The sequence below is a fragment of the Macaca mulatta genome, chromosome 2 (genome assembly GCF_049350105.2).
Source record: "Macaca mulatta isolate MMU2019108-1 chromosome 2, T2T-MMU8v2.0, whole genome shotgun sequence".
Classification (NCBI taxonomy): Eukaryota; Metazoa; Chordata; class Mammalia; order Primates; family Cercopithecidae; genus Macaca; species Macaca mulatta.
Window position 1 is genome coordinate 148559812 of NC_133407.1, and position 19231 is coordinate 148579042.

The 19231-nt window shown below is 48.1% G+C and overlaps 2 protein-coding genes across 10 annotated transcripts in view; one reads left to right on the top strand and one right to left on the bottom strand.

Moving 5' to 3' along the window:
• Window positions 1-13669, top strand: part of OGG1 (8-oxoguanine DNA glycosylase) — a 38749-nt gene extending 25080 nt beyond the window's left edge. For 4 of the 9 annotated variants that reach the window (NM_001434454.1, XM_077990304.1, NM_001434455.1 and 1 more), the window contains 2 exon segments: window positions 8813-8900; window positions 12603-13669. In NM_001434454.1, coding sequence (NP_001421383.1) covers window positions 8813-8900; window positions 12603-12621 — 107 coding nt within the window. In that variant the 3' untranslated portion in view covers window positions 12622-13669. 9 annotated transcript variants of the gene reach the window in all.
• TADA3 (transcriptional adaptor 3) lies at window positions 6962-19193 on the bottom strand. Its single transcript, NM_001266137.1, is given in 9 exon segments — window positions 6962-7528; window positions 11029-11214; window positions 12323-12432; window positions 13706-13809; window positions 13899-14040; window positions 16239-16344; window positions 16443-16693; window positions 17994-18227; window positions 18946-19193. Coding segments are annotated over 8 exon segments (1299 nt in total). The 5' UTR covers window positions 18201-18227; window positions 18946-19193; the 3' UTR covers window positions 6962-7335.
• Between the last annotated feature and the right edge of the window lie 38 nt (window positions 19194-19231).

Consider the following 19231-nt stretch of genomic DNA (forward strand, 5'->3'; position numbering starts at 1 on the left):
GAGTTTCGCTCTTGTTGCCCAGGCTGGAATGCAATGGCAGGATCTTGGCTCACTGCAACCTCCGCCTCCTGGGTTCAAGTGATTCTCCTACCTCACCCTCCCAAGTAGCTGGGACTACAGGCGTGCACCACCACACCCAGCCAATTTTTGTATTTTTAGTAGAGATGGGGTTTCACCATCTTGGCCAGGCTGGTCTCGAACTCCTGACCTCATGATCCACCTGCCTTGGCCTCCCAAAGTGCTGGGATTACAGGCATGAGCCACCGCACCCGGCCTATTACTTTTTTTTTTTTTTTACTTTTTTTCAAAAAGTGAAAACCCTACCCTACTCTGAAATGGTAGGCAACAATGAAAGGCAAACTTCAGACTGGGGAAATGTTTTATAGACAATGGCTTAATATTTTTATTATATAAACAACACACAGAATTGATAACAAACAGAAAGAACCCAATAAATGGTCAAAGGATACAGATAAAACACAATAAACACAAGACATTTTGAATCTCACTAGTAATACAAAAAAATACAAAGTAAAAGGTCATTTGCAGGCTTTCAAATTTGAAGTTTAAAAAGCTGGTAACACGGCCGGGCGCGGTGGCTCAAGCCTGTAATCCCAGCACTTTGGGAGGCCGAGGCGGGCGGATCACGAGGTCAGGAGATCGAGACCATCCTGGCTAACACGGTGAAACCCCGTCTCTACTAAAAATACAAAAAAAAACTAGCCGGGCGAGGTGGCGGGCGCCTGTAGTCCCAGCTACTCGGGAGGCTGAGGCAGGAGAATGGCGTAAACCCGGGAGGCGGAGCTTGCAGTGAGCTGAGATACGGCCACTGCACTCCAGCCTGGGTGACAGAGCAAGACTCCGTCTCAAAAAAAAAAAAAAAAGCTGGTAACACTGAAGGCTGATGTTGATGTGAGGAATGAGTAGTCCTATGTTCTGGTGGGAAAATGATTTGCTAAAGATCCTTTGGAAAGCAATTTGGGAATATGCATCAAAGGCTTAAATAATGTCGAGGTCTTTTGACTCAGGGACTTTTCTTCTGGCAATCAGTTTCGGAGAAGTAATCCTAAATTAGGACAAGGCTATATACTCCAAGGTGTTTGAAGAATTTTTTTTTTTTTTCCTGGGCTCACGCCTATAATCCCAGCACTTTGGGAGGCCGAGGCAGGTGGATCACTTGAGCCCAGGAGTTCGAGACCAGCCTGGCCAACATGGTGAGACCCTGTCTCTACTAAAAATACAAAAATTAGCTGGGCGTGGTGGCACATGCCTGTAACCCCAGCTACTTGGGAGGTTGAGGCAGGAGAATCACTTGAACCTGGGAGGTGGAGTTTGCAGTGATTTAGATTGTGCCACTGCACTCCAGCCTGGGTGACAGAGCAAGACCCTGTCTCAAAAAAAACCCCAGAAAAACAAAACAAATAAAAATATGCCCTGAGCTTTTGATTAAAAGTTTTGATAAGAAATCACTATGTGAAACTTAAATTCCATTTGCTATCAAATGTAGGGAGAGTATTTTCAATGTATTATTCCAGTTTCCACATGAGATATTACTGAAACAGATTTTGGAGGACATCTACCAGTCTGCCACATTCCCCATCTCACTTGTATTTCTTTGCACCAACTTCACCCTCACTCCCTCTCATTAGTCCAACCTCCATGCTGCTCTGAGAGTGCTTTCTGATTCAGAGTGCTATTATGGCACTAGTCTGCTCACAAACCACCCATAGCTCCCTGTTACCTCAGAATGTGATTCTCAAACTTCAGTATGCACCAGGAATCACCTAGAAGGCATGTTATAATAGAGTGGCTAGGCCCCATAGCCAGAGGTTTGTTTTTTTCTTTGAGACAGTCTCACTCTGTCGCCCAGGCTTGAGTGTAGTGGTGTGATCTCCGCTCACTGCAACCTCCACCTTCCAGGTTCAAGCAATTCTTCTGCCTCAGCCTCCCAAGTAGCTGGGATTACAGGTGCATGCCACCATGCCTGGCTAAGTTTTGTATTTTTAGTAGAGACAGGGTTTCACCATACTGGCCAGGCTGGTCTTGAACTCCTGACCTCAGATGATCTGTCCTCCTTGGCCTCCCAAAGTGCTGGGATTACAGTGTGAGCCACGGTGCCAGACTATACACCCAGAGCTGTTGATTCAGTAGGTCTGTGGCCCGAGAATTTGCATTTTTATCAAGTTCCCAACTGATGCTGTTGCTGCCAGTCCAGGGACCACACTTGGAGCACCATTGTCCTGGAGAATAAAGTCCGTGCTCCTTAAGCTGCCATTCAAACCCTTGCCCAGCCTGGTCTTCAACCTACTTTCTAGCTTCATCTCTTATCCTTTCCTTCCCCCTCCACACACCCAGGGCTCCAGTCACACTGCAGTTCTCACTTCTCTCTAAGCAGGCCAGCTGTTCACACCTCTGTGCCTTGCTCCTTTTGTCTGGAATGTTATCTTCTGCCCAGCAATTTTCTTTCCACATCCTCCCTGAAGCCTTTCCTGACCCTCTAAGCTGTTGTTAAGTCTTTCTGTGCCCCAGGTCCCTGCCAACTTTGCACAGTCTCTTTTTTTTTTTTTTTTTTTTTTTTTTTGAGATGGGGTCTCGCTCTGTCCCCCAGGCTGGAGTGCAGTGGCGCGATCTTGGCTCACTGCAAGCTCCGCCTCCCGGGTTCACACCATTATCCTGCCTCTGCCTCCTGAGTAGTTGGGACTAAATGTGCCCGCCACCACGCCCAGTTAATTTTTTGTATTTTTAGTAGAGAAGGGGTTTCACTGTGTTAGCCAGGATGGTCTCAATCTCCTGACCTCGTGATCCGCCCACCTTGACCTCCCAAAGTGCTGGGATTACAGGTGTGAGCCACCGCGCCCAGCCTACACAGTCTTCTTATTGCTCTTGCGGCCTAGTGTTTTGATTGTCTGTCTAGCTGTGTCCCCATCTCTGGAGCCTTAGTCACCTCCATAGCTCTCAGCCATGGCGACAGGGTCACTGAGTGACGGAACAAAAGTATAATGAGGAAGTGGAGGTGTGTGGATGAGTGAATAAGTGAATGGAGTAATTAGGTAAGTGAAGAAATGGGGAGTTTATTGATACCTAAGCGAGTGAGTTACAGTCTGCTGGGCTTGGTTCTTTCCATTGAGTCCTGAGCTAGAGGCCAAGAAAGAAATGTATTCCCTGACCACATTTCCACAAAGTTCCTGTCATCACTTTCTTTTCAGCAGGGGCCAATTGGGACCCAGAGCACTCAGTGCCTAGAGTACTCAGGAGCAGACAGGGGCTGGGGACCCACTGTGGGTCAGAGCCTACCCTCCCCATTCGCACTCACCCTGGTGTTGCTGAAAGTCAGCTGTAAGGCATTTGGGACTCTGGGGAGGTCATGTTGTGCAAGACAGATGCTTTCTAGGGCCAAGACACAAAAGGCTTTGCCTCCAAACTGGTGATAAGGAATCAGAATTGTTTTGAGTTAAATTTGGAGATTTGAGGTACTGGAACTAATCTGCCCTCGTCATGACAATCCAGCTTCCTCCACACTCATAAAGGAGGCATCTTTTGGCTCCAGCAGACACTCTGATATGATTGTAAGAACTTTGCCAGGGATGGTGCTACCTGGGGGCAGCAACTATTCCTACATCAAGGCTGCATGGCCTCAGTAAGGCACAGCATCTCTTTGAGCTTCTGTGTCATCTGCAGGCTGGAATATTACTCTCCTTGGAGGTGCGTGGTAAGCATCAGATGGGAGGGGTGGGTAAAGGGCCTGGCACAGTGCCAGGCAGATGGTAGGTATGCAGCAGAGAACAGCTAGAGTGCTCATGACTGATCCTTGAAAGTTAAGTTTCTTCTCTGGTGAACTAGGCCCAGTCGGTCTTCTAGGGTTCTTCCATTTATATCTGTCTTCCTTCTTTCACAATTCTATCCAATTTTAGGACGTCAGCTCTCATCCCACCTCCTCCGCAAAACTGTCTCTGTTCTTGGAACTCTCTACCAACAACGCCCACCATACTTATGGTGTGGCCCAGTGAACATGGAATTGAGTGGTTAAGAGGAGGGGGTCTTCGAGCAGAGCTGCCGTGTATGGCTGCATAGGTTGGGCACTGGCCAAGTATAGGGAGTACCGTTCACATACACTGTAATGGGAGTGGGGCCCCAGTGAGTTGTAATGAAGAGGCTCTCTCTGCAAGCCAAATGGCCTGAGTTTGAATGTTGGCTCAACCACTCAATTGCTTGACAAAGCAAGGTGTGTAACCTCCTAAGGCTCAGTTTCCTCATCTGTGAATGGGATGTTATTATGGGGTAGCTGATACCTACCCCATAATATTAGGTAGTTGAATGAGTTCAAAACAGTGCCTGGTACATACTAACATTTACTGAGCACTTAATTGCATTATCATTATGATTATAGTTGGTTTCTCATCATTGCATGTGTGGGTGTCTTTTCTCTCTGAGAAGGCTGTGAGCAACCTGGGGACAATGAGTCACTGAGAAATTGCAGCAGCTTGGCCCAGCACCTAGTGGGAGGCAGGGCCTCATGCTGTCCTCTCTCTCAGGATGCTACTTCATCTTTCTTTTTGCCAAAATTCACTTGTAAGAGTTAGGCCTTTTTTAGTTACAAATCACAAAACTCTAAAGCAAACTAGTTTAAGCCAGAAGAAGTCTTTGTGGGCTGATATATGTGGGAAGTCTAAGGGAGGATCCAGTGCCTTCAGGAATAGCTGGATGCAGCGCTTCTCCTTCTCCTGGCTCTGCTTTTCTGAGCTGGCTTTATTCTCAAGCAGGTTTTTCCCCATGGGAGGAGCGCAGGTCACTGGGGTAGCCTGAGCTTATCATCTGTGGCTTATGGTCCAAAAAGAAGTGAAACTCTCCTCTCAGCATTCATAGAGCAATATTATGGAGGGCCTCGAGTGACCCAGCTTGGGTCACATGCCTGCTTCTGGGACTAATCATTGTGGCCAGAGGGATTGGCACTTGACTGGCTGTGGGGAAAAGAAAGAGAGATCAGACTGTTACTGTGTCTATATAGAAGGAAGTAGACATAAGAGACTCCATTTTGTTCTGCATTTGAGATGCTGTTAATCGGTGACCCTACCCCCAACCTTGTCCTTGCAAGAGACATGTGCTGTGGTGACTCAAGGTTTAAAGGATTTTGGGCTGTGCAGGGTGTGCTTTGTTAAACAAGTGCCTGAAGGCAGCTTGCTGGTTAAAAGTCATCACCATTCTCTTAATCTCAAGTACCCAGGGACGCGTACTGCCAAAGGTCACAGGGACCTCTGCCTAGGAAAGCTAGGTATTGTCCAAGGTTTCTCCCCATGTGATAGTCTGAAATATGGCCTCATGGGAAGGGAAAGACCTGATCGTCCCCCAGCCTGACAGCCGTGAAGGGTCTGTGCTCAGGAGGACTAGTGTAAGAGGAAAGAAGCCTCTTGGCAGTTGAGATAGAGAAAGCATCTGTCTCCTGCCTGTCCCTGGGCAATGGAACATCTCGGTGTAAAACTGGATTGTATGTTCTCTTTACTGAGAAAGGAGAAAACTGCCTTAGGGCGAAGGGTGGGACTTGCTAGCACGGTGCTGCTCTTTATGCACTAAAAGGGTTTATGAAGATGTTTGCATATGCATATCAAGGCACAGCACTTTTCCTTAAACTTATTCATGTCACAGAGATCTTTATTCATATGTCTTACTGCCGACCTTCTCCTTACGATGATCCTATTATCCTGCTACTTGCCTTTTTTCTAAGATGGTAAAGATAATTATCAATAAATACTAAGGGAACTCAGAGACTGGTGTCAGCGTGGGTCTTCTGTATGCTGAGTGCCGGTCCCCTGGGCCCACTTTTTCTTTCTCTATACTTTGTCTCTGTGTCTCATTTCTTTTCTCAAGTCTCTTGTTCCACCTAATGAGAAACTCCCACAGGTGTGGAGGAGCAGGCCACCCCTTCACTGGCCAAGCTGGGGCCATGTGTCCACCCTAGTTTGGCAGTCAGATAAGAGCCATGTGTGATGGGGAAGGGACATTTCTCCAACAGAGAGGTGCTGGGTGTACGAGAATCTCAGCCATGTTCGCCCTCCTTCTTTATGGCTCAGTTCATAGGTCACTTCCTTAGGGACCCTTACCCTCCCTTCTCCCCTGCGTGGACCTCAACCTTCCCACAGTAAATTGCAAATTATTCCCTGATTCTCTGAGACCAGTCTTGGAACAACTTGAGGCAGGTACCAAAGCATATTAATTCATCTGTGTCCCTCAGGCCAAGCTTCCTGCCCCAGGTGTGGAAGGGTTGTTGTTGTTGGCCTATCCAGCATTCACTTCCCCGCTTCCTACTCAGATCTTGTTAGGTTTTACTCTCTCTCCACCACCTTGATGGAGTAGCAAACTCCACTCTGGCATAAACCCATTACAGTCTCTCTTGCCACAGTGACTGAGGAATGGGTATGTGAGACTGAGTTTGGGCCACTGAAACATGATGGTATCTGGGAAAAGGCTTCTTGCTCCTGTAGGTGGGCCATGGAAGCCCACTGGCTCCCGCTCCCTGCTGTGCTGGATGTAAATGAGGAAACATCTGGCCTCAACTGCTCCACTGCCACACTGCAGCCAGAGAAGGACTCACCTTAGGCAGAGGTTGACACTGTGGAGGGCAGTGTAGCGACCCCTAAGGAACCTGGACCCTTAATGACCCTGAAGAATTGCTAGATTGGCTAACCATGAAGGCCACCCTGTCCCAGGACTGCCAAGCCTGCAACCAACAAATTTCCTTATTATGAATCCACTTTGAGCTGGAGGGCATTCTTACCTGCAGCCACAAGTATCCTCAGAAAGAGGTACTCAGAAAGAGGTACTCAGTTCTCCCTGACTGAATGCCATGGGTTAGTGGCCACGGGCTGAGAGCCACCAAGCATACCCCCTACAAACCTTACCACCCACACTGGTTCCTTTACCCCACCGTTACAGACATTCAAAGACTGGATGCTTTTTTTGAAAAACCACAGCAGTCACTTTATTCTTAAGTTTGCACTTTACAAAACCACAAGGGAGAAGTCCTTGAAGGGGAAACAGGGGCAGGGGGTTAGGGAGTGGGGGATGGTAAAGGGGGAAGAAGAAGACCAGGAAACGAAGTCCCCTCCAACCCCATCTTGGGGACCAAGCAGAGACTAGGCCTCAGGCCAGCCCAGCAGGGCTTCCTGTGTCCTGGCTGTACAGAGCTAGGCCAAAAGACCTCAGGGGAAGGGCCACGGTCCTCTAGAGACTGTCGCCATTTGAGGGACAGCCACAGGCCAATGCTTCCTGTGCCCAAAGAAGGAAGTGGGCCTCCCTTCCCCTCCCTGAGGCCAGATAATCAGCCTGAGGCAGGGGTGAGGGCTACCCATCCAGCAGCTTCAGGATGCTCTCGCGCTCCTTCAGAGTCTTCCAGGCCTGGTCCTTTTCTTTCTTGGTGGGAGTCCGCTTCTTCTGCCGGGCAGCCATGATCTTGCGAAAGGCGTCCATGACCTCGTTGTCAGCCATGCGCACCCGCTGCCTCAGCTCCTGCCGGCTCACCTCCTCCTTTGCCAGCCTGTGGGGACCAGCCAGCCAGGTGCCATGGTCAGCCCACCTCCAGAGAGCGGCCCCTTCCTCTTCAAGACTGAGCCTACCCACCAGCCCAGGCTGGCATGCTTGTGGATTGTGTCATACAGTCGTGACCAAAAAGCAGTTACTGACCTGCACTTATATGGCACTATTTTAAGCTCCTGAAAAAAATACTAACTCATGTTGATCATGGGGGAGGCTGTGCACATGTGGGGACAGGGGGTATACGGGAATTCTCTGTACCTTTCTCTCAATTTTGTTGTGAACTTAAAACTGCTCTAAAAGAATAAAGTCTTGGCTGCACATGGTGGTTCACATCTGCAGTCCCAGCACTTTGGGAGCCCAAGGCAGGGGGATCACTTGAGCCCAGGGGTTCAAGACCAGTCTGAGGAACATAGTGAGACTGTCTTTACAAAATCTAAAAAATTAGCTGGGTGTGGTGGTACACACCTGTAGTCCCAACTCCAAAGGGGCTGAGGATTGCTTGAGGCCAGGAGTTCAAGGTTACAGTGAGCTATGATCATGCCACTGCACTCCAGTCTGGGCAACACAGCATGACTGTGTCTTTAAAAAAAAAAAAGGGGGCCGGGCGCGGTGGCTCACGCCTGTAATCCCAGCACTTTGGGAGGCCGAGGTGGGCGGATCACAAGGTCAGGAGATCGAGACCACGGTGAAACCCCGTCTCTACTAAAAATACAAAAAATTAGCCGGGCGCGGTTGTGGGCGCCTGTAGTCCCAGCTACTCGGGAGGCTGAGGCAGGAGAATGGCGTGAACCCGGGAGGCGGAGCTTGCAGTGAGCCGAGATCGCGCCACTGCACTCCAGCCTGGGCGACAGAGCGAGACTCCGTCTCAAAAAAAAAAAAAAAAAAAAAAAAAAAAGTCTTAAAAATATATACAGTAGGCTGGGTGAAGTAGCTCGTGCCTGTAATCCCAGCGCTTTGGGAGGTGGAGGCAGGAAGATCGCTTGAGGTCAGGAGTTTGAGACCAGCCTCCTCAACAGAGCAGAGGTCAGGAGTTTGAGACCAGCCTCCTCAACAGAGCAAGACCCTGTCTCTTAAAAAAAAAAAATATACACACACACACACACACACGCACCCACTCTCTCTTTCAGTTAATCCTAAAAACCCTGCAAAGTATGTACTATTATTCCTATGTTACCCGTGAGGAAAATGAGGCTCAAAGATGATCCCAGGATCCCACAGTGAGTAAGTGGGAGATCTGGAACAGGCTGGGGCTAAACTCTTATTTTTAAATACTGTTCTTTAACAGGTGTTCCAGTGCCAGCAGAAGGCCTGCTTACTTCAGCATCTACATTCCAGAGCCCCCTAAGGTCTAGGCAGCCTGAGGCTGACAGGAGGTGGGTGAAACACCAAATCAATCTCTCTGAATAGGAATCTGATTTATACATTTCATTGATAGTGGAGCTGGAAAGTCACTTAGTGATTGAGTCCAGCCTGCCCGTTTTCCAGAAGAGGAAGCTGCTGCTCAGGTCAGGGAGTGCTTAAGGCCTTGCAGCTGCTCTGCAGCAGGGTAAGGGCTGTGCTCTGGTTTCCTGAGAGCTGCAAGCCATTTCTTCATTGCCCATTACTTCTTTTTTTTTTTTTTTTTTTTTTTTTTTTTTGGAGACAGGTCTCACTCTGTCACCCTGGCTGGAGTACAGTGGCCTGATCAAGCTCACTGCAGCCTCCACCTCCCAGGATCAAGTGATCCTCCCACGTCAGCCTCCTGAGTAGCACTATAGGCATGTGCCACCATGCCTGGCTGATTCTAAATTTTTAGTAGAGATGGGGGTCTCACTACATTGCCCAGGCTAGTCTCAAACTCCTGAGCTCAAACAAGCCTCCCACCTCAGCTTCCCAAAGTGCTGGGATTATAAGCATGAGCCACCAGGCCCAGCTAAGGCCCATTACTTCCGTAACCGCACATGCCTGCTTTTCTCTCTCTTCCTCTCTCCCTCTCCTTCCCTCAGTGCCCCTTCCATCTGTGTTTTCTTCTTCTCACCTTTCAGAGAAAACATGAACTATTACAGAAAGAGGCTTTGATTCAGCCATGGGCTCAAGTCTCAGCTTGGCTGTTTATTGAGTGTGTGACCTTCAGCAGAGCACTTCGCTTCACTGGGCCTTTATTTCCTCATCTGGTAAACAAGGAAAACAGCACTTCCCTCCTGGGTTGTTGTCAAGACACTTGAGAGTGTACATAAAGCCCCTGACACACAGTAGGCACGCAGCATACATTAGTCACCCTTATCCTTAAATATCCTGGCAGCTTGTCAGCAACTACCTCTCCTTTTAATGGCACTCGTCTTTACTGATCATCTGCTAGTAATCTGCAAGTCTCTTGCTGTGCCTCTCTTGCTGGTCCCTAGCACAATGTCTAAGAGACAATAAGAATGGCCAAATGATTAGCTGGGCATGGTGGTGGCACATGCCTGTAATCCCAGCTACTCAGGAGGCTGAGGCAGGAGAATTGCCTGAACCTGGGAGGCAGAGGTTGCAGTGAGCCGAGATCGTGCCACTGCACCCACTGCCTGGGCAACAGAGTGAGACATTGTCTCAACAACAACAAAAAAGGCCAAATGAATGTGTATGTCCTGTCCTGTCAGGGCTCTATGAAGTTAAGACACAGCACTTGCCTATGAGAAGCAGAGACTTGTTTGGGTTGCTTCCCTATCTCTTTAACTAAAGGGTAGCTATTCCACAGTCTTCCTCCAGATGTCACCTATACCTTTGTTGTGATCAATGCAGAACAAGATGGATGGGAGTTGACATCAAATGAATGGTAGGCACTGTGATGGATTCCCAAAAGAACATGTCTAAAACACTGGTCAATTTCTTGTGATAAGCAAATAAAAATCACAGATCTCTAACAAAATGTTAATAGTTAATTAGTCTAGGTGGAGAATATGCTGATGTTTATTGTATGATTCAGATTTTCTGCATGTATGAAATTTTTAATAAAAAAACTTTGGGGATAAAAAGAAAAGCAGCATGAAAAGACAAAAAATAAATCACACAACAATGTGCATATGGGTAACACTACTAAACTGCACACTTAAAAATGGTTAAGAAGGGTAAATTTTTTTTTCTTTTCTTTTTTTTTGAGACGCAGTTTCACTTTTGTTGCCCAGGCTGGAGTGCAATGGTTCAGTCTTGGCTCACTGCAACCTCTGCCTCCCAGGTTCAAGCGTTTCTCCTGCCTCAGCCTCCCATGGGCATACATTTTACATTATGCCTCTATCACAATTAAAAAATCAAACCAAATCTAATCAATCGATCAATCAGTCACAGGTGCCTGAGCCCCACTCTGTGGAATTAGAATTTGTTTGACACATACCCGGTGGACTGGCCACTGCTGTTTCGAGGCTCTCCAGGTGATTTAGAGACCAGCCAGGCTGGAAAGCCTGTTGTAAAACCCCTGGAAGGTGACCAGCTGTGGCCACAGCCTCCAAGGCCACCCGCGGGACTGTGCATCCTGCTCACACTCACCTCAGCAGGTCGTGCTTCTTGGTGCGGTTGTGGGCACTAAGTGCCTTCAGCTCCGCCTGCCGTTTGCGCAGCTCAGCAAGGACCTCATCCTCAGAGTCCTCTGCTGGGCGGTCCTCAGACTCCAAAAGGCCCTGGGCAATTAGCTCCTCCTTGATGCGGCTCTCCAGGGACTTAGTATGCGGCACACTGCAGGGGAGGCAGGCCCCTGTCAGACTCGAGAGCCAGCTTGGAGGAGGGCCCACCTTGGAGGTTCCCAGGGCTTCCCAAGCTCAGTGAAAACCTGCCTTTCCCTTTGGGCACCCCCTCTGTATCTATCCAGATACAAAGGGAAGGACAGACACATCTGGTCTGGTTTTTAAATACAAGCAACATATGTATCCACTATCCAAAAAATATGGAAAAACCTGTAATGCCAACAACCCAGAGAGAATCATTATTATTTTATTATATGTTATTATATATATATTCCAGATTTTGTTATATATTATTCCCAATCTTTTACTACATATTAGTCCAGGTTTTTTCCCCTATGTGCATGTATTTAAATATATTTTAAGTAGGCCAGGCATGGTGGCTCATGTCTGTAATCCCAGCACTTTGGAAGGCCGAGGTGGGAGGATCACCTGAGGTCAGGAGTTCAAGACCAGCTTGGCCAACATGGTGAAACCCCGTCTCTACTAAAAATACAAAAATTAGCCTGGCATGGTGGCAGGCGCCTGTAATCCCAGTTACTTGGAGGCTGAGGCAGGAGAATTGCTTGAATCTGGGAGGCGGAGGTTGCAGTGAGCCAAGATTGCGCCATTGCACTCCAACCTAAATGACAAGAGTGAGACTCTGTCGCAAAAAAAAAAAAAAAAGAAAAAGAAATACATTTTAAGTAAAAATAAGATTATAAAAATATGTATCTGTACTGGCCTACAATTAACATTTTCCCCACTTGGCACTCTATAATTTATATCTTTTCATGTCATTTACCTATATTTCTCTATACTTGCAGCTATATGATTAATAGTTGCAAGTTATTTCATCATATGGAGTTATGCCAATTTAGCCAACCACTCCCCTTCAGCAGGACATTTGGTTTATTTATGGTATGAACAGTTCTGTGCTGAACAACCCTGCACTCAGTCTGTGCATGCAGACACATTGGGCCAGCACTCACACTTGAGACTGCTATTGGGCTTCACCTAACTGTCCCCAGCCTCTTATTGATGAGGAACTCCCCAGGTTGAGATGGAGAGAAGCCAACAGAAGTGGGCGCCAGACTGTGGGTTGTGGATAGGACACCACTCACCTGAAGGGCTTATTCTGATTGCGAGGGGAGGTGCTTGCCCCGTCAGCCCCTGATTCTTTCCCAGACATGTCAGGAATAGGAGAATCCTCCATAGGGGAAATAATATTTTCCTAGAAGACCACAGAAATGGGTGGAAGGAAAAAGAGCTGTTCCACTTTCCTGCTCCTTTCTGACCTACACTGACAGTCTTCAAACACCAGAAATATCCTTTTATCTTTCCCATCCCACCTACTCTGGGAAGCCTTCCCATACTGATCCCAAATTGCTTTGATCATTCTAGAAATCCATTTTTGTACTGATATGAAGAAAAAGGAACAAAAGGAACACAGAAGAGAAATGATTAACACTCAATGATGGTAATGAACAGCCAAGGTTTGTGAAGTGCCTGCAACGCACCAGGCACTGTGCTAGGCCTGCTGTGGCAGAGGTGCTAGCTGTCCGAACGCCACTCTCCTTTCCTCCATGGCAGCTAGGCAATGCCTCTCCAGCTGCACTACATTTCTCAGGCTCCCTTGCAGGCAGGTATGGTCATGTGACAGATTCTCTCCAGGGGAAAGCGATCAGAAGAAATAAGAGCCACAGCTAGGCATGGCCCAAAGAGTTTCCTTCACACACTCCTCCTTGCTCTTATTCTGTGGGACTGGAGTGACAATTATGCCCAGAGTGACCCTGTGCAGACTGCAAGGCCACCATCAGCTGGGATTCCTGTTTGATGATATGCCCCTTCCCCTACCTTAGATAACCTGGAACACGTACCCAGACTGTTACATGAGAGAAACTATTGTGTTTGAGCCAGAAAAGAAAACTGAGTCTCAATGAGGTGAAAGAGTATGAGGGTGTGTCTAAGGTCAACCAGCAGGTATAAAGACAGGGACCCCGAAGTAGGGGTTTGAATCCTGCTGTGAGAGACCTCAAGTGAACAGTTCCCTTTTCTGAGCCTCTAATCTTCTCATCTGTAACACAGGGTTAACCACTGTCCTGGCCTCCAGTGGGAGGATGTGTATAAAGCCCCTCCAACAGATGCTTAGCAAAAGTTAATTGTGGAGTAGAGGCTATCTTTGGGGGAAGTTGGAGAAAAACAGGGGCATGAGAGGGGCTTCTAGGATATAGTAATGCTTCATTTTGTAATCTCCAGGCTGCTAATACAAGCTCATTTGTGAAAACTGTACATTTATGATCTGTGCACTTTTCTATTAGGTTGGTGCAAAAGTTATGTATTATTCCCAATCTTTTGCTATGTGTTAGTCCAGGTTTTTACTTTTGCAGCAACCTAATTATTGTTGTACCAACCTAATAAATGTATGATATATTCCAATAAAAAATAAATATAACACATTAAAACACAAAGTAAATGTGGTTCCTGTTTTGGATTAGGGTGCTCACCTCCACCAGGGCCTGCAGGAGGCGCTGCGTCAGGGCACCAAAGGGGCATCCATCTTCCGGCTGTTCATGCTGGGCCTCAGACTTCTTCAGCAGGGCATCCACATCTAAGTGGGCACAGGAAAGGAGGGCAGGTGGGCTGAAGTTCTGGAACTCAAGTCCTGACCTGGGGTTGGCAGGGAGGTGAGAGGCCTACCTTTAGTGTCCAGTTCAGTCAGTGGCCCCATGAGGCCTTTCTTCTTGTCAGCCACGGCTGCTGCCCGGGCCCCATCCTTCTGCTCCTCCAGCAGGTCCTCCTGGGCCCAACGCTGGGAGTAGTGCTTCCCCAGGGGTGGGATCTGTGGAAAAGATGGCACCCAACCCTGAGTGGGTAAGCACTGGCCAGCCATGCTTCATTCATTCATTCATTCACTTATCTGTCTTATCTCTCTCTCAAGTCCCTAGTCCAAGGCCAAGCCCAGTGTCAGGTATAGGTAAGAAAGTATAAAGAAGATACCTCTACTTCACACTCTAGTAAAGGAGACAGGTCCGAAAAGGACTAAGACACACACACAGAAGCCAATCTGAAACAATTCCCAAGATAGAAGGTGCAGAATACTCTACATACACGGATTGTCTCAGGTCACATCAATTGTCTCTCGAGAGAATTAGGAGCCTTCAGGTCACGGGTGACAGGGAATTACCTTTTATATTGCTTGAATTAACTGCTGTCTGTATGAACTCTTTTTCAAATAAATTTTTAAAAAGTCAGGTAAGTGAAGTGAAAGAGACAGATCAAAGTGTTGTGGCAGCACAAAGGAGAGACTAACTTTCTGCTGGGGAATCTGAAAGGGTGCTTTGGTGGAGGTAACATGAGATCAGGGCCTTGGAGGGTGAGTCAAGTCTATCAGGGAGAGAAGAGGGAGAGAAGAGCTTGCCAGAGGCGCCCAGAGACCAGCAAGGAGGCTGTGGTGTCCTGGAATGAGGGCAAGGTACTTGGTGGGACTGGTCAACACAGCAATGAAGAGGGGTATGGCCGAGGAAAATGGAGAGAGGCACTGGAGCTGTGCCACCAAGGACTGGGATGCATGGACTTGATCCTGTAGATAACGGGATGAAGAGAGGCCTAGATGCAGTGCCATGTCATGAGCACATCTGATGACAGCTGACCTATGGGAGTATTCTCCCTCAACATTTTTCTGTATTTTCTAAATATTCTTTAATGGAGCATGTTTTATTTATTTTCATCATTAAAACATAGTTTCGTATCTTCTTCTTTTTTTTTTTTTTTTTTGTGAGATGGAATCTCGTTCTGTCACCCAGGCTGGAATAGTGGCACGATCTTGGTTCATTGCAACCTATGACTCCCCGATTCAGGCGGTTTTCCTGGTTCAGTCTCCTGAGTAGCTGGGATTCTAGGTGCACGCCACCATGCCTGGCTAATTTTTGTATTTTTAGTAGACACAGCGTTTCACCATGTTGGTCAGGCTGGTCTTGAACTCTTGACCTCAGGTGATCTGCCTGCCACAGCCTCCCAAAGTATTGGGATTACAGGTGTGAGCTGACTTTTTTTTTTTTTTTTTTTTTTTAAAGACAGAGTCTTGCTCTGTTGCCTAGGCTGGAGTGCAGTGGCGTGATCTCAGTTCACTGCAACTTCTGCCTCCCAGGTCCAAGAAAGTCTCCTGACTCAGCCTCCCAAGTAGCTGGGACTACAGGTGCACACCGCCATGCCTGGCTAATTTTTTGTATTTTAGTAGAGATAGGGTTTCACCATGTTGCCCAGGCTGGTCTCGAATTTCTGAGCTCAGGCCATCTGCCTGCCCTGGCCTCCCAAAGTGCTAGGATTGCAGGCATGAGCCACTGCACCTGGCCCAAGCTTTACATCTTAAAGAAAGAAGAAGGGTTCCTCCAGAGGCCTCAAAGCAGGAACAGAGTTAAGGGGCTGTTTGTATAGAAGCTGATGAAGGCTTGGACCAAAGCAAAGGGACAGAGATAAAGGAACATGGGCACACTTCACTTAAGCTTGAGGGCATGGTGACATCTGGCTCAGGTAGAGGGGAGGCAGCGCACAAAGAAAGCTGAGTTTGGGCCGGGCGCGGTGGCTCAAGCCTGTAATCCCAGCACTTTGGGAGGCCGAGACGGGCGGATCACGAGGTCAGGAGATCGAAACCATCCTGGCTAACACGGTGAAACCCCGTCTCTATTAAGAAATATAAAAAACTAGCCGGGCGAGGTGGCGGGCGCCTGTAGTCCCAGCTACTCGGGAGGCTGAGGCCGGAGAATGGCATGAACCCGGGAGGCGGAGCTTGCAGTGAGCTGAGATCCGGCCACTGCACTCCAGCCTGGGCGACAGAGCGAGACTCCGTCTCAAAAAAAAAAAAAAAAAAAAAAAGAAAGCTGAGTTTGGACCTGGGTGTCTGGATACATTGATGGAGCAGATAGGAGGCTGGGCAGGATGGGGGAAGGAAGATGATGCATGGCTTTGGTAGCTTTAATTCTCAGCCACCTCTGAACTCTCTTGTTCTGCATCATGTCTATCAAGGCCCAGAGTTTCTACCTTGTAATGCTCAGCCTCATCTTCTGGGGGCTTCAGTAGCTCCTCAAGTGTGCGGACCTCCTCGCTGGTGATGTCAGCACAGTAGGGCTCCACTGAAGCCCAGAACCTGCAGGGAGAAGCAGATCCTCAGTGGGTACCCCTGCCCCACCAGCGCCTCCACCACCAGAACCTTGAGGCCCCCTTCTATGTTCTCTAGCCCAGAACCTGTTGGGGGCATCATTTTTGGGGATCCGTGGCACGTCGATAGGGTCATCAGTGAATTCATATTCCTGGATCTTGGGCTGAAGGTTTTTGGATTTGGGCCGTCCTGGGCCAGGGCCCGGCCCATGTCCCGCCTTCCCTTCCAGTTTCTGCTTCTTGGGCTTTCCATGTTTCGGGGGAGCTCCAAGTTCATGGTCTCGACCCAGCTTCAGGAATCGTCGGTCACCTTTTTTATCCTGCCAGTCGGTGAGGATCTGAAATGTACAGAAATTGTCACTGAGGGAGAGAAGGGAAAACAAAGAATATTTCTTTCCTCTAGTGAATAAATTAGGATCTAGAATCTAAGGAGTCTCCTGGGTCTTTCCCCATCCTCTTTTTACCTAGTAAACTCTTACTCATCCTTCAAAATTCAGCTCATTTTCTGTGCCTGGCCTCTTACGACTTTATTCATATACTTCTCATCCTCTCATTCACTTGTTCATCTGTGCTTTTGATTCACTTCTTTATCACCCATGCCAGTCACATATTGTTTAACAGAAGAGTCCTCCCAGCAAACCTTCACTTCAATGTCACCACCACTGAGATGCCTTCTCTGAATCAGTTACCCAGGTTCTTAGATGCTAAAATACAACTTGAGTCATAACCTTCCTCAAGGAGCTTCCATGGATTCCCAGGGACAAGTTAATTCCATTCATCCTTTTAGGTCCAGTTGGCACCTCCTTCCTCTACAAGTCTCTGGCACTTCACACCTCCACCGTGCACCCAATCATGCTGTTTGGTCACACTGGAATGACCATCGCACCTTGTTTCTTCAACTAGACCATAAGCTACTGAAGACCAGAAAGCATACCTTAACTATCTCTATTTTGCAGCATACAGCATAGCGCCTGGCACACAAGGCTGAAGGCATCTTTATGCAGTGAATAAAGTAATCAGAGTAGTAAATAAATAACACCTGAAGTGCTTACTTAGTGTCTGGCACTGGGTTGAGTTTTTGCAAAAATTCTCTTTTAATCCTCACAAAAGCACTAAGGTAGGTCCTATTATTCACCCCACTTTGCAGATAGGGAAACTGATACTCGGAGATATGAGAAAACTTTCTCAAAGTCATATAGCTAGGAAACAGCAATGCTAGCAAGTGCTTATGCCAGGATTCAAATCCAGGTCTCCCCATTCCAGTTCCCTAGGACTCCTAACCACAACATCACATCACCTGGTATGCACCTGACTTTCTCCCTTTCCTAGTTGGCAAGCTCCTTGACAGCCAAAACTGTCCTAATTACCTTTCTCTAATGACTAGCGTAGAACCCAGAACATAATGGGGGATGGGTGGGGGGATGCCAAAAAAAGTGTACCGAATTAGAAATCTTGCAATTTAAGAGGATCATGCATATTCTTGTGTATTTTTTGTGTCATGCAAACCCAGTTTGGGTCTCTCTCCCTCTCCCCATAAACCCCTGTATCCCAGGTTTCAGCATATGGAGCTAACTCAATGACCCATCCCATAACTTGTTGCAGTCCATCTCTGGTGATGGCCCCTCTCTGGGGTATCACCTGGGTTTCGGCCTCAAGCACACGCAGGCGCCGGCTGGCAGAAGACAGCAGGGTCTCAAGCTCCAGCTGCAGGGTGTCCAGCTCCTCGATGCCGATGCCATCATCCTCGGATCGCGCCAGCACTGCCGTGTAGCGGGGACAGACCTTCAGGTGATCCACAGACTTGAAGTCATGGAACTGCAAGGGGCAGTCTTTCAACTCACTCATGGCCCAGGATATGGGGATCCTGTGGGGCTGGAGAGGACAGGGCCATTGATGGGAGACAAAGGGGTCTGAGAAAAGCCCAAGGGCTTCTTACCTCCAGGGACAGTCTCAAGCAAGCCAGGCTTCAGTCCCTTACTGACAAAATTGATGGCACAGTTCCTACTCACAGGGCACTTAACTGTGTACCAAGCTAGGCGCAAAGCACTTTATCAGCTTATCTCACTTAATTTCTCACTCAGCACCATGAACAAGGACCGTTGTGATCTCTTTACAGAGAAAGAAACTGAGACTCTGTAAGGGTGGGTATGTGCCTATGCTTCCAAGATGCAATTTGAACCCCGCTATATTGAGTCTGCACCCCTGATCACCATGCTATATTACTATGCATTGCCTTGCCTTTCTGATGCTCTTTCCTTCCCTTCTATTTCTCTTGGGTTCTGCTAAGACTTTGAGTTCCAAGCACCCCATTCTTACCATGTTCTCTGGGACTCTTGGCCTCTTTTCTTATCCTACTCCACCTTTCTCCCTTCTCTAGTCACTAATAGTGGTTTAGAACGTGGGCTGGTAAGCCAGACAGACCCGGGTTCAAGTCCAGGCTTTACCATTCTCTACTTATGTGCCCCGAACATGTTGTTTAACCTTTTTGAGTCTCAGTTTTTCCATCTGTAAAATGGGAACAAAAGAAGTCTCGGTCTGTTTCCCCATTAAAAGTCTGAATCTGAAAAATGGGGATAACAACGGTACCTACCTCCCTGGGATGTTCTGAGGATTAAGAGATGATGCCCGTCAAGAGCCCAGTTCAGTGTCTGGCACAGAAATGGGACTATTTAATGGCTGGCCCCGCCCGGGGGTCGTCCAAATGTCCCGCCTTCAGAGTCCTCGTTCTCTAGGGACACCCTAGCGCGACCCCCGCCCCCTCTACCTCCTCACTGCGGCCTCCTACGGCCCCAGGGCCGCGGGAGGGGGCGGGGAGTTCCGGTCGACGGGAGCAACCGCCCCGGAACTGGCTATGGGCGGGCCCCTTGCAGTTGACG